We start from the raw sequence: 13,392 nt of genomic DNA, 5'->3' as shown, positions 1-13,392 counted from the left end.
TATTAAACATTTATTATTCTAAACAAATTTTGTTATGGAATAACGCAAACAGTAAAAAGTTAAAACGTAGAGTTGACATATTTCCATATTTTAATTTGTAGTAAAAATTGCATAAAAATAATTTTAATTTCTAGGACTGAACTCTACATCAACATTATTTAATCTTACTTGTACTTGATCCTTTCTATATTTAGGCAGATTGTTATTTACTATAGTCTTGACAGTGAAATGTCGCAACAGATACAGTAAGCCAGCCTTGACCTGTAATTGGGCGTATCTCATCCCCACACAATTCCTGTTCCCTTTACCAAAGGGCATATAAGTCAAATCCATAGCAGAGTTCTTGTTTTCCCGTGAAAACCTTTCTGGTTTAAAAACTTCTGGATCTGGATAGTACTTCGAGTCGTGATGCAGCTCATATAGTGCAGTCAAAATCTTTGTTCCCTTTTCTATTTTAATATTTCCATTCGGTAGTACAGTGTCCCTAATACATTTCCGTGTCAGAAAACCTATAGGTGTATGCAATCGCATTGCCTCGCAAACTACCATGTCCAAATATTTCATATTGGCTACAGTATCGTAAGACATTTTACTATCATTTTCCTCAAAAGCGCGGTCGATTTCTTCGTGCACTTTCTGTTGTATTTCCGGATGTTTTCCTAGTTCAACTAATGTGGCGAAAATAGCAGCGGCGGTAGGTTCAACGCCTGCCACGAAAAAGAAAAACGCCTGCGCTGCGAGCACCTCGTCCGTTGGCTCCAACTCGTATCCAGTCTCGGGATCTACTAGTTTTCCACTCCGTTGTAAGGAAACGCAAATATCTGCGAAATCGTGCCTTTTCACGTCCTCATTTTCTCTATGTCTAACCACTTGTTTGATTGCGTTGATGAAAAAATCCTCGAATTCTTTGAAAAAGTTTATATTCAGATATTTGAATATTGATGGAGATAAGTTTGCAATGGCGAACTTAATATTACGTACAAGTGTAGGTTTAAAAGCTTTACGAGCGACTGTTAGAAAGGGTGAGTCAAAAATAGAGTGTGTTGTCACGCCAAAAACTGCTGCACCGACGGCTGCACAGCAAAACGTTGAAAGCGTCGAAAACGCGTCACCTTTTAGCAACTTTGGATTATCCTTCAAATGCACTACGAAATCTTGCGCACTCTTATCGATTATGTAATACATACTTTTTAGTTTAGTCGATGTAAATAGTGGCGTCATACTCTGTCTAATTAATTTCCATTTCTTTCCGCTCAAAAACAAGATAGTTCCCGCTAGTACGTCGCCTTCGTTTGGATCAACTCCTCGGTGATTGAACGACGCGAAATCTGATGCCAATACGTGCTGGATGTTGACAGGATCAGGCACGTACAAACAAGGTGTAAAAAAAGATCCAACACCCACGGCAGGCTCATTTGGATATTCTTTGTAAATGTCACAAAGATTTTCGAAAAACGATCGAGGCGTTGTCAGAAAGTCCCAAAAGACTCCCATGACCTTATTTTTCTTGTGAAAGGTGACTCCACGTCTCGTCCAGTAATTTTCATTGTATTTGCCGTTTAAATAAATGAATATCAGAAAAGTGCACACAAATATCAGAACCAGCAACATCGCTGAAGCGGAAAGAAGAAATGACAATGTTTTCAAGACTTCAAGTGAAGCATAACTTATGATTCTGATGATACTTATAATAACCATACCTATTAATATTATCTTAATTGGTGTTTACAAATTGATATTTAATAGAACCAAGTGTATGCATTTTGTTTGTTTGTATCGCTTAAATTATTATTAAATAATTGCCCGTGTCAATCATACGTATTCATCGCTATTCCGTTCAACTTCGGCGATATCACCGCACTTTAGTTTCTTGCTATTTGCTTTAATGAGTGAATCTCGTTAGGTTACCGTAAATCATGTCACTAACGACGTTTCGAACTGCCTATATTGTATAAACGATCTAATAAGCGCTGCATATTTTAATAGTGTGGGTAGGCTAATGTTTTAGGGCTGTTGTACTGATGTTCAATATGTAAGGCAATGATTTAACATCAATATAGTTTTAAATACTGGTGGGACAAAAATATCCCAGGGGTTCTAGGTAAATCTAGGCTAATGTTTTAGGCCTGCTGTACTGATGTTCATATGTATTTAAGTCCGTGCATCATCATCATCATCATCATCATCATCAACCCACATTCGGCTCACTGCTGAGCTCGAGTCAGACAACTCGACACAGTAACTGTCCCTGGTTATTATACGTAATATATAAAATAAAACGATTTACCTAGAACTGTTCTAGGTAAATCGTGTTATTTTTTATTAAATATTCTTGTATTAGTAATTTATGCGAGCGCTTGCGTCATGGGCAGTTTCGAGTTTGGCAAATGTCAAATATATAATTATAAACAAGAAAAGTTAAAGTGGTCAAATATATAATTATAAACAAGAAAATATAATAAAATACAATCAATAAATAAAAGACAAAAAGTTTCAAGGATCTACTTGTAAATAAAAAAATACAAAAGTTACAGACTATCAAACTTGCAGATGGGACAAAAATGGAACGGCGGCAGTTCTAGGGTTCCACCAACTAATATAAATAGTGGTATGAACGAGTAGTAGGTACCACGTCTACTTATACATGAACCGAACTTTGCCGGCAAGAGTCCAACTGAAAAACGACTCCCCGCGATTTCTCTCGTAATTCCCGTTCCCGTGATAATACGAGAATAAAATATAGCCTAGGTATACACTCCTAAATAAAGTGGCTTTCCTAAGGTAAAAGAATTTTGAAAATCGGTTCCGTAGACCAACAACACTATTAACTTTATCTATACTAATATTATAAAGCTGAAGAGTTTGTTTGTTTGATTGAACGCGCTAATCTCAGGAACTACTGGTCCAATTTGAAAAATTCTTTCTGTGTTAGATAGCCCATTTATCGAGGAAGGCTACAGGTCATATATTATCCCTACATTCCTACGGGAAACGGGAACCACGCGGGTAAAAATGCGCGGCGTCAGCTAGTCTCTTTATAATAATAGTATAATAGTGACACGGGTAAAATAGCGGAGCATAACCAGTCTATATACCTAATAAATAATCTTTAGAACGTGTTTGTAGATAACAACTTACTATTATGTGATTTAAAATGAGTTAATAACAATTTAAAGGTATAGAAATTACTGCAAGTAGCAGAACGTTCTAGATTGCTGCTTTTCCGAGCAGCACAAATATAATATTACGTTTACGAACTTCAATACCTCTTTAATATTAATATAATTAATTTTGACGGCCTCCGTGGCGTAGTGGTATGCGCGGTGGATTTACAAGACGGAGGTCCTGGGTTCGATCCCCGGCTGGGCAGATTGAGATTTTCTTAATTTGTCCAGGTCTGGCTGGTGGGAGGCTTCGGCCGTGGCTAGTTACCACCCTACCGGCAAAGACGTACCGCCAAGCGATTTAGCGTTCCGGTACGATGCCGTGTAGAAACCGAAAGGGGTGTGGATTTTCATCCTTCTCCTAACAAGTTAGCCCGCTTCCATCCTAGACTGCATCATCACTTACCATCAGGTGAGATTGTAGTCAAGGGCTAACTTGTAAAGAATAAAAAAAATAAAAAAAAAATATTTTTTTTTTTTGTTTAGTTAAGTCCATCAGTGATCAGTCAGTCGACTATAAACTGATTTTTTTGATAGAAGAGGATGTTTTTTAGATTGGAGGTCGCTACATTAAGCGCCTCTTCGTGTTATGGTCATACATTGGTTGGTCTACCACACAACTCTTCCACGGTGGATCGCTTTAGCCTTTTCGTCTTACCAGGCGTTATTAGCAATTTGGCAAGACTGTTTGTGTGCTCTAGTAGTCTGCTTTTGTGTTTTATTGCGTTTTTTGTTGTTTCTTCCTTGACTGTCGGCATTTCGAGATATTCATGCATGTCCGCTTTTTTAGTGAACCAAGGAGCATTTAATATCGTGCGGAATACTAGGTTCTGATATCTCTGGAGTATTTCTATATTGGAATGACTGGCTCTGCCCCATACGTCCAGATTGGTTTTAGAACGAACTTCAATAGATAAATGCAACCTCTACACCACGCTATCAAACAGTAATGCAGTGGTATAGGCGATGGGTTTCTACTATACTGTTCTTAATTTGGTTTATACTTCATTAAAGTATTATCAAAATCGGCCTATTCTAACTACAGGGACCCCTTTCGTCCTAATACTAGAGGGTATATGAAGCTTCGACCCACCACGCTGCTACAATGCAGGTCGGTGAGATTATAATGATAATGTAGGTAGTGACTCTGGGCTCTGTATCTATTCCCACAACTGAAAAATATTTGTGTGATTAACATGGGTGTTTTTCAGTGTCTGGGTGTGTTTCCTATTTATATGTAGTTTATAAATACATATATATTTATGATAAAATCGGCTATCTTAGGTAGCTCCAAAGTAAGCAATACACTCATCACTATCTAGATAGCGATGAGTGTATTGTTTAAGTATATTATATACTAGCGGACACCCGCGACTTCATCCGCGTGGAAATCAAAGTAAACTTTCAAGCCCTATTTCACCACTTTAGGGGTTGAATTTAAAGTAAATAATCGATGAGGGTATATATTTCTTATGCCGGATCTCGTACTATATACAAACTCCACAATGTAGTACCGACTTCAATAAGATTTGAACACGCGAAAACAATTTCCATTGAAACTCGTTTATTTTTCAAAACAGGATATCAGCAATATACATCCTTAACAGGTAACCAGGCTCCTTTCTCCGCAGGGGAGAAGGTTTGAGGAACGTTTCTCAATATTTTATAGAACTGGGCCATTTGATCTTCAAAATATACAGAGGTGAAAGATTGTCAGGATCGTTGATTAGAATGATATTGTTCTACGTAACATCCTGTTGTGTTTAATTTCATGATAATAATGAGTCTTTATTAGTTATGTACATAAGTGTAATTTCTGTGTATATATCTTATTCTGTAGTTTGTTTTCCGGATTTCCTATACTTTTATATGCTGCGGGATTTTTTTTAGCTTAGGTATGCTATGTATGTAGGTTTGTAGCTGTTAAGATTTACAGCTAGACTGTTTAGCGGAGTGAACGAAAGATAAATCTTGATCGTGCCATTTTATTGATATTTTATTGCCATTTCAGTTGTAGAAGTGGCATATTAAACACATTGCGATGTTACGTGTGTTTCTTTACTTTTTAATTAAATTCATTCCCTTTTTTATTATTGGAACAGAAAGTCGTCTCACCTGACGAGTTGGTCGAAACACCGGTATTGTTCGTTTTCGAGATTTCCGCAAAGTTTCTGTTTCCCTCAGTCGCTGAAGTCCGAAACAGATAAACGACCCGTTCTAGGAAATACCTCTTGAATTTTTAACGATGTTCCGCCTTCTTGATAAATGCAGTACCACTAGTTAGAGTAAGTGAAACTTTTATTGTTTTAGTTTAATGGACCAATTGATTCTAAATATCTTTTTACCCGACTGCAAGAAGGGTTATTATATTTAAATTAATGCTGAGGTGGGATCATCTGATGGTCAAGATGAAGAAGATGATGATCAAGTGATTATGTTGCTTAAGATGGACTTGAAAGATTACACGTATATCAATAAAAATTACATATTATTTATATTATGTAGTACCTTTTCTTAAAAACTGCATTCATTAGTGATTATTTTTTTCCTTCGATTATAAAGACTAAATTTTTTTACCAACAAATTTTCTTTCTAGGACTCAACTTTGGCCGAGATTAGTATAAAAAAATATCACGATGAGAATTTCTATTTATGTGATTCTTGGTACATACTTCGCAGGTAAAGACTTCAAATGTTTTTATCATTATAAAACTTTTGTAGGAGCAAAAACACAAAAAATGCAGAAAAAGATTTTATACAATTTTTTTTCACTCATAATAGCTGAAGCTCTCCTTAAGAACCTTTCTACTAAAAGTACGAAATAAAATATTTGCTAATTCTCTAATTTTGCACCTTTCTCTATCAAAATATGGAAAAAAACCCTTGGAGCCGTTATCGGATTTTGCCCCTAACAACACATTTTGATAATTAAATAACTTGGTGATTATTTTTTATTTAAATAAACCACGGTTTAGATCCACAATAACGCTTGTAATATATTTTTCCAGTATGCAAAAGCCAATACGTATCAATAAACACAAAGTCATCGAAACTTAACCCGTGCGATAACCTCAGCAGTACATCCTACGTAGAGCGTTTCTTCGACCTCATTTTCGTTGAGTTCCACAACACCCCTCCAGCTTGCGTTTGCATACAAATGTGCGCAGACCAAGCCACTTACTGCTATCCGAACGGATGTTTGAGGAGACCAGAGAGGAGAGTCGAGGATACAAAGTGTTTGGGGGAGACTGTTCGAAGGGTTAATGTTGAGGTTACGACTAAATCAGCTACGTTTGCAGTCGAACACAAGGATGTTGTGGATGATTTTATGGAGGCACCTGCGTTGTCAACGTCATATAGAGGTCAGTTCAATGCATTATTTAAGAATGTTATTAATCTAAACTAATGTTGTAAAGAGGTTCCAATTAAAATATAAATATACATACAAGATAAGCAGTCGGGTAAAAAGCCAAATACAGTCGAGTAAGATAAACGACGACTAAGACGACAGACCATCACTTCGATGTTTCAATATTTAGTTTCTCGATGTTTCAATACTTAGGAATTCTCGCAAATAATCGTTTCTCTGTTATAATAAATTAGAACGCATGTAATTGTTAACAAAGGAGTTACAAACTTTTTATGAGTCTAGCTCGAAAGTTTTTTAGTATCATAATCATATATCATTTAAAATCTTAAATTTCAGAGACGAGAAACAGACCAAAAATTAGTGATTTTATACTGCAATCGAATCCATTTAAAGATCTAGTTTTCAAATACCAAAGAGTACCTACATTAAAAATGAAATATAATCTACCAGAACAAGTCAGGAATACAAAATCGGAAAAAATTAACAACGTAAAAAATATCGACATATCAAGAACAAGATGGCCGGCGAAGAAACATTTGTTGCACGGAATATCACCGCTAAAGAGTGTGCACCGTTATAAGAAAAATGATGACACAAAGCAAACTAAGTTTTTTGTATCTCTATCATCTGAAAATGAACCTACAAACTATAGCCCAGTATTTTACAAAAAATATTTAACTAAACGCGATGACTCTAGTAGACCTAACATCGATGGTTTATATTTATACCATACTGATACTGCAAACTTTACACTGGAAACGTTGATTGATGGTTTAATAGAAAACACTTTGGATGATAACAAAAAAGATATCGTGTTTACTTTAAATATAGAAGATAATGATACAGTTAAGGAGGAACCGTCTACTGAGATTAGCATAAACTTTGCTGATATAGATTTTCTGTTAGAGGAAAATAATAATACAGTTATAAACAACAAAACAACAGTTAATATAATTTCGATAGACTCTGCAAACGAGAACGCAGAAGTTAACAAATATTCGCATGAGAACAATGAGACTTATCAAAATGCTCCCGAATTCATAGCCAATATGTCCAAGCAAATAGACGTTCAGAATGAGGTAACTTTAAAATTCATGGAACGTGTAATGGGCAGAAAATCACTTAATGAATCAACTACTAATGTTAGTGTTACAGAGACAGTGTTTGAAATGGAAAATGCAACGAATACACTTACCACAGTACCTATTACAGAGACTGTGTTTGAAATGGAAAATGTAACGAACATATCTACCGCAGTACCTATTATGGACAAAAGTGTTGCATCTTTTGGAAACGTAAATTCAAATGTTACGCCTGTACCAATTACACCAGCATCCGTTTACAGGAAAACAAAGCAGAGAATAATGCGGAAACTGAAACGTAGGAAGATAAAGTGAAACTTAATTACATTTTGGACTAAAATATTTTGGTTTCGTGTGTTTAATGAAACACAAACAACTAAAAGCTAAAATTAATTAACTATTTTTTTTGTGTGTACGAGTAAATTGATTTGAGCTTTTTTATGTAATTTAATTTTATGTATGTAAACTAATTTAAGCTTGACTATTTACAATTTTTGCAATACAGTAATTAATTAGTTAAGTAAGTGATACCAATTTACTTTTAAACTAAATGTTAAATACCTGTTGCATGCATTAAGTTTAAATGTATCATAGAGATTCACGTAGACACTAGAAAGAGTAAAAATAAAAGGTTTTTTCAAGCAATTTTCAGCTCATATTTCCTCCTTGTTCTAGCAAGAGATTTTTCTTTAAAGCTGTGGGGTTTTTCGTTAATTGTCATCCTTCCTGTGTCATTTATTCGACTTTTTCAAAATCAGTCCAGTAGATCCAGATATTAATTACCCTCTACAATAGCACAAACTTCACCTCTTTGTAATATTAGTATAGACAAGTTAATTTCCCAGACCAATTAAATACTTACGAAAATTCATTTTGGTGTCATCCATACAAAGAAATGTGCTAAAGCCGCCCGTTGATATAATGATCCCTTTAATGGCGATATTGCGTATAAAAGTTCGTTATTAAACGTCATTATATTTGATGACCCTATAGAAGGCGTTACGTTCGTTATTAGGGCAGATGGCGGAATTATGATGCGATTGCTTTGGGGATTCTGGTTAAATAAACTTTTTACGCATTTAATAAAAATGTCATAGCCGCATACGATTTTACCCCACTGCAAGAAGGCTTATGTTTTTCGCGCGTATCTTGTATGTATATATGTTTGTATGTATGTAATATTCTTTGCACCTCATATTTTCCAATAATAATATATTACCTCATATTTTCCAAACTGCTGAACGGATTTATTAAATGAACGAAATGATTTTAAAAATTAATTTGTTATAAAAGACACATTCAATAGTTATATTACTTGTACTTAATATTACATTTTTAGACTTTAAACAATATTTATAAAATGAAATACGGTATGGCTGGCATTGTAATCAATCTATACAATTTACAAATAAATAAAATTAACAGGATTTCACTTAAATAGTATGAATGTAGGTACATGATACTTAAGCAACAACTCAAATATAAAAAAATACATCTGTCTGTTGTTTTGAAACAGACGAGACTTTCATTGGCAGATAGATGAAGTTAAAATTTACTAACTTATGCTATATATTATCCCCATGTTGTCAAAGAAACAGGAATTACGAAGGTAAATCCGCTGGTTGCTAGTTATAAATTACAAACAGAACCGATATCTATATCTTTTTTTGTTGGTTTGTTTGTTTGAACGCGCTAATCCTAGGAACTACTAGTCCGATTTGAGAAATTCTTTCAGTGTTAGCTGTACCATTTATCGAGGAAGGCTATAGGCTATATTATCCCCGTATTCCTACGAGAACGGGTACCAAGCGGGTGAAACCGCGCTGCGTCAGTTAGTGTTACCTATAACTAGTCGTTTTAAATCTAACTCGAACGCTTCTAAACGTACCGGCTCCAGTTATCTGCTATCAGCATTATCCCGTTTCATTCCCCGACAGGTGACACTCAGCCGTCCAAGATAAAAGTTATTACGAGATTTACGACTACCGATTTGCAGATTTTATTCCTACTCGTATGTCGTTTGGAATAGTGGTACCATTTAGCGAATTATTTCAGAATCCCGTTATTGTATTGTGATTTATTAAACGACTAATGGACGCACGCGACTTGGTCTGCGTGGAATTCAGTTTTTTACAAATCCCACGGAAACCATGGACTTTTCCGGGTTGAAAAGAAGCAATTTGGCTGATATTTGGAATGGAAAGAAATTTTACTCTGGATTAACACATAGGCTATTTTTCATCCTGGGAAAATCCATGGTCCCCGCGGGATTTGTGAAAAACTAAAGTCCATGCGAAGTCGCGGGCGTCCGCTAGTAATTACTTATTTTTCAACATGACTCTTCCACACAAATGCGTCGCAATACAGGCGATAGATTCTGATTTTTCCGAAAATATTAGCACAAGAGTAAATCTAAATGCCGCATGATTGAGCCTACCTAACTAAGGAATGTAAGTAGATGTAACTTTAAAATAGCACTCACAAAATTAGCAAAACTTAGTACCGCAAAAGGGTACTTAAAGAAATGGCAGGTAAATATTGTTTCTCTTTGTATTTTACAACGAGCGAAAGCTTTTATCTGAAAGAAATTCAAAGTGTAAATCATGGCGCTCAGGGTAGAGTTATCAGATGGTGGAGTGAAAAAATTTGTTTCCGCCAAGATGAAAGTTTGTCCCGCCGTAGCGCTTCGAGCTAAGTACGGAGTATCTCGGCTACGGATATCCACGAACTGTTTATTTTTTTGATGAGTTCCGTAGCTTTTCCTTAATGGGAAATTACTAGGAAATTGCTGTATAGATTTTTTATATTCCAAAATATTTATTGTTTTTTTACCAAAATTTTTCTTTATAATTACACATCATCATTATCAACCTATATTCGGCTCACTGCTGAGCTCGTGTCTCCTCTCAGAATGAGAGGGGTTAGGCTAATAGTCCAACCCGCTGGCATAATACGGATTGGCAGACATCATACACGCAGAGAATTAAGAAAATTCTCTGGTATGTGGATTTCCTCCCGATGTTTTCCTTCACCGTTTGGGACACGTTATATTTAATTTCTTATAATGCATACAACTGAAAAGTTGGAGGTGCATGCGTTCGCATTAGGTCAGCGTGGTGGACTATTGGCCTAACCCCTCTCATTCTGAGAGGAGACTCGAGCTCAGCAGTGAGCCGATTATGGTTTGATCAAACAAATCAAAAATCAAAATCAATATTTATTGATTGACCGCGCAGTTGGTGCATGGTAAGTAGAAAATCTATCGGCTATAAAGAGAGCAACACCTCTGAAGGGACGGAAGTAATGTCACCCTATGTCCATCAACCTGAATTGTAGGTGTTAAGTCTCATATGCCTGTAGGTAATCATACAGACAACCACGTCCTTCAAACTATATTACCTACTTTAGTGGAATTTGGTCGGGTGAAATTAGTTTGTTTGGCGATCATAAGATATCAATGAAACAAAGCATTAGGTATGTTATGTATTTATGTACGTTGCTACAAGCGCATCTGCAAAAACTGCATGAAAATTTCCAGTGGACAGACTGAAAAATACAACAAGAGGCAATCAAAATAAGAGTTTCGTAATAATTTATGTTTTTTTTTATTCTTTACAAGTTAGCCCTTGACTACAATCGCATCTGATGGTAAGTGATGATGCAATCTAAGATGGAAGCGGGCTAACACGGCATCGTACCGGAACGCTAAATAGCTTGGCGGTACGTCTTTGCCGGTAGGGTGGTAACTAGCTACGGCCGAAGCCTCCCACCAGCCAGACCTGGACCAATAAAGAAACCTCAATCGGCCCAGCTGGGGATCGAACTCAGGACCTCCGTCTTGTAAATCCACCGCGCATACCGCTGCGCCACGGATGTAACGCACTTTATAATTCTTTCATGATCGTTAGCATAGACGAACTGTGGTATGTAGATAAAAATAATTAATAGAATAGACAGTACAGTCATCACCAAAGAGTCTATAGCATTGGCCATAAACAGAGCGCCGACAAAAACCACTTTACCCGCCTCTCCCGCACCCACTCCACTGTGCCTCACTCATTGAAATAAATAAAAAAGTAATTTGCACAAACGCGAGTTAGTGGAACTTGTTACTGGATAACTTTTTCTATTCGGACCATTAACGGTTGCGGTGAGATCAGTTTTATTATAATGCCTTTTAGATTGCGCTCCTGAAACAATCACTTGTTGTTTGTTGGCGAATCATTGCATTCGATGTGTAGTCACGTATTTAGTACATCTTTATTACATTGCTTTTAGAACTTATAAAAGCGTCACTGATCTTTTTTAGAATGGGAGCATTCGAAAGCTAGATATAGATATTTTATATAGGTTGAAACTTAGCAAATGTACCTATGTAAGTATGGTAGAGTTTGGACTCTGATGGTTAAGTAAGGGAAGGTAGCGGAAATGTCTGAACCGTCCAAGTTTAAAACATTTATCCTACGGGAGATCATGAGGAAGCATGTCTACAATCGTCAGACTCTTACTCTTACTCTTACTCTTAGACATAACTACATAACTTTTCGCTAAAGCTTCAAGGCTTAAAGATTGATATTTAAAGGTGTCTTTCGAAGAGTTGCCGCTAAGCTAAGTGACTGGTGACTTGGGGCATGATTTCTCAAAGTATGCTAAAGAAATTTTTAAAAAAATATTATGCTTTAAACTTGAACAGTTGAGGGTGTGGTCACTTGAAATCCGTTACTTTCCAAAGCCATACAGTCGCACTCCTAAAACGACAATTGGGTATGACAATAGTTAAACGGACGGGGCTCGAACCCATGGCCGGGTGTTGAATCCGCATCGTATACGTATTGGGCGCATTGCAATCAAAAGGATTTTTAATTTTACGGTAGATAAAATCCGTTCGATGCGATTTGTACGATGCGGATCAGTATGTCACATAGATCACCTGTATGACTTTCTATCATCATTATCATCATATCAGCCGATGAACGTCCACTGCAGGACATAGGCCTTTTGTAGGTACTTCCAAACGTCACGATTCTGAGCCTCCTGCGTCCAGCGCATCCCTGCGACTCGCTTGATATGTTCAGTCCACCTGGTGGGGGGTCGACCAAAATTGCGCTTTCTAGTGCGGGGTCGCCATTCCAGCACTCCAACGTCCATCGGCTCTTCGAACTATGTGACCCGCCCATTGCCACTTCAGCTTCGCAACTCGTTGAGCTATTCGGTGACTTTGGTTCTTCTGCGGATCTCTTCATTTCTGATTCGATCACGCAGAGATACTCCTAACGTAGCTCGTTCTATCGCCCGCTGTGTGACTGAGCCTTCTTATGAGGCCCATAGTTTGACTTGTATGACTTTCTATAAAGTATACTAAAATCCGTTTGGTGCGATGCGTCCGATACGATGCGATTAAGTGGACGTCTAAATGTACAAAATAAATATTTAATTTATGATGTACCACTAAAAGTTATTAATCATTTCTCCCCGACTTTTCGATCACCGAATAACCGGGCCAATAACAAAGTTATAGGCAATAAGCTAAAAGTAAATAATAGGGCCTAACGGTTCTTTTATATCGCAGCGGAACCCAAACGCGGGACGGCGGAGGGTTTTATTTTGATCACGAAACTGATAGCGGCTCAGTATTTCACGAATTTCCGCCAAAAAGTATATTAACGCGATTGTCACGTTCCCTCTCCCGACGCAATCATTTGATGCCAGTGCCGCGATACAACGACCTAATGGGACACCACTATTTGCTACGTTATATATCACTGGCACTATTACA

The 13,392-nt window shown here is 36.8% G+C and overlaps 2 protein-coding genes across 2 annotated transcripts; one reads left to right on the top strand and one right to left on the bottom strand.

Moving 5' to 3' along the window:
* Positions 1-1,655, bottom strand: LOC112054693 (cytochrome P450 6k1-like). The gene has a single exon (XM_024094558.2). It carries the CDS (start codon positions 1,609-1,611, stop codon positions 124-126), a length of 1,488 nt encoding a protein of 495 aa, XP_023950326.2. The 5' UTR covers positions 1,612-1,655; the 3' UTR covers positions 1-123.
* A 4,145-nt stretch (positions 1,656-5,800) lies between these two features.
* LOC112054695 (uncharacterized) lies at positions 5,801-8,027 on the top strand. The gene is made up of 3 exons (XM_052891554.1): positions 5,801-5,843; positions 6,173-6,526; positions 6,871-8,027. The coding sequence occupies exons 1-3, from the start codon at positions 5,801-5,803 to the stop codon at positions 7,929-7,931; spliced, it is 1,458 nt and encodes a 485-aa protein (XP_052747514.1). The 3' UTR covers positions 7,932-8,027.
* The last annotated feature ends 5,365 nt before the right edge of the window (positions 8,028-13,392 follow it).

The sequence above is a fragment of the Bicyclus anynana genome, chromosome 4 (assembly GCF_947172395.1).
Source record: "Bicyclus anynana chromosome 4, ilBicAnyn1.1, whole genome shotgun sequence".
Taxonomy (NCBI): domain Eukaryota; kingdom Metazoa; phylum Arthropoda; class Insecta; order Lepidoptera; family Nymphalidae; genus Bicyclus; species Bicyclus anynana.
The sequence above is the reverse complement of the archived record's forward strand: the minus strand, read 5'-3'. Positions and strand labels throughout refer to the sequence as shown.

Bases quoted from the DNA above. Each gene is read 5' to 3' on its own strand.
- LOC112054695 (XM_052891554.1), top strand. From the start codon at position 5,801: ATGAGAATTTCTATTTATGTGATTCTTGGTACATACTTCGCAG. The intron at 5,844-6,172 runs GTAAAGACTTCA...ATATTTTTCCAG, and splicing joins TCTTGGTACATACTTCGCAG to TATGCAAAAGCCAATACGTA. The intron at 6,527-6,870 runs GTCAGTTCAATG...CTTAAATTTCAG, and splicing joins GTTGTCAACGTCATATAGAG to AGACGAGAAACAGACCAAAA.
- LOC112054693 (XM_024094558.2), bottom strand. From the start codon at position 1,611: ATGTTGCTGGTTCTGATATTTGTGTGCACTTTTCTGATATTCATTTAT.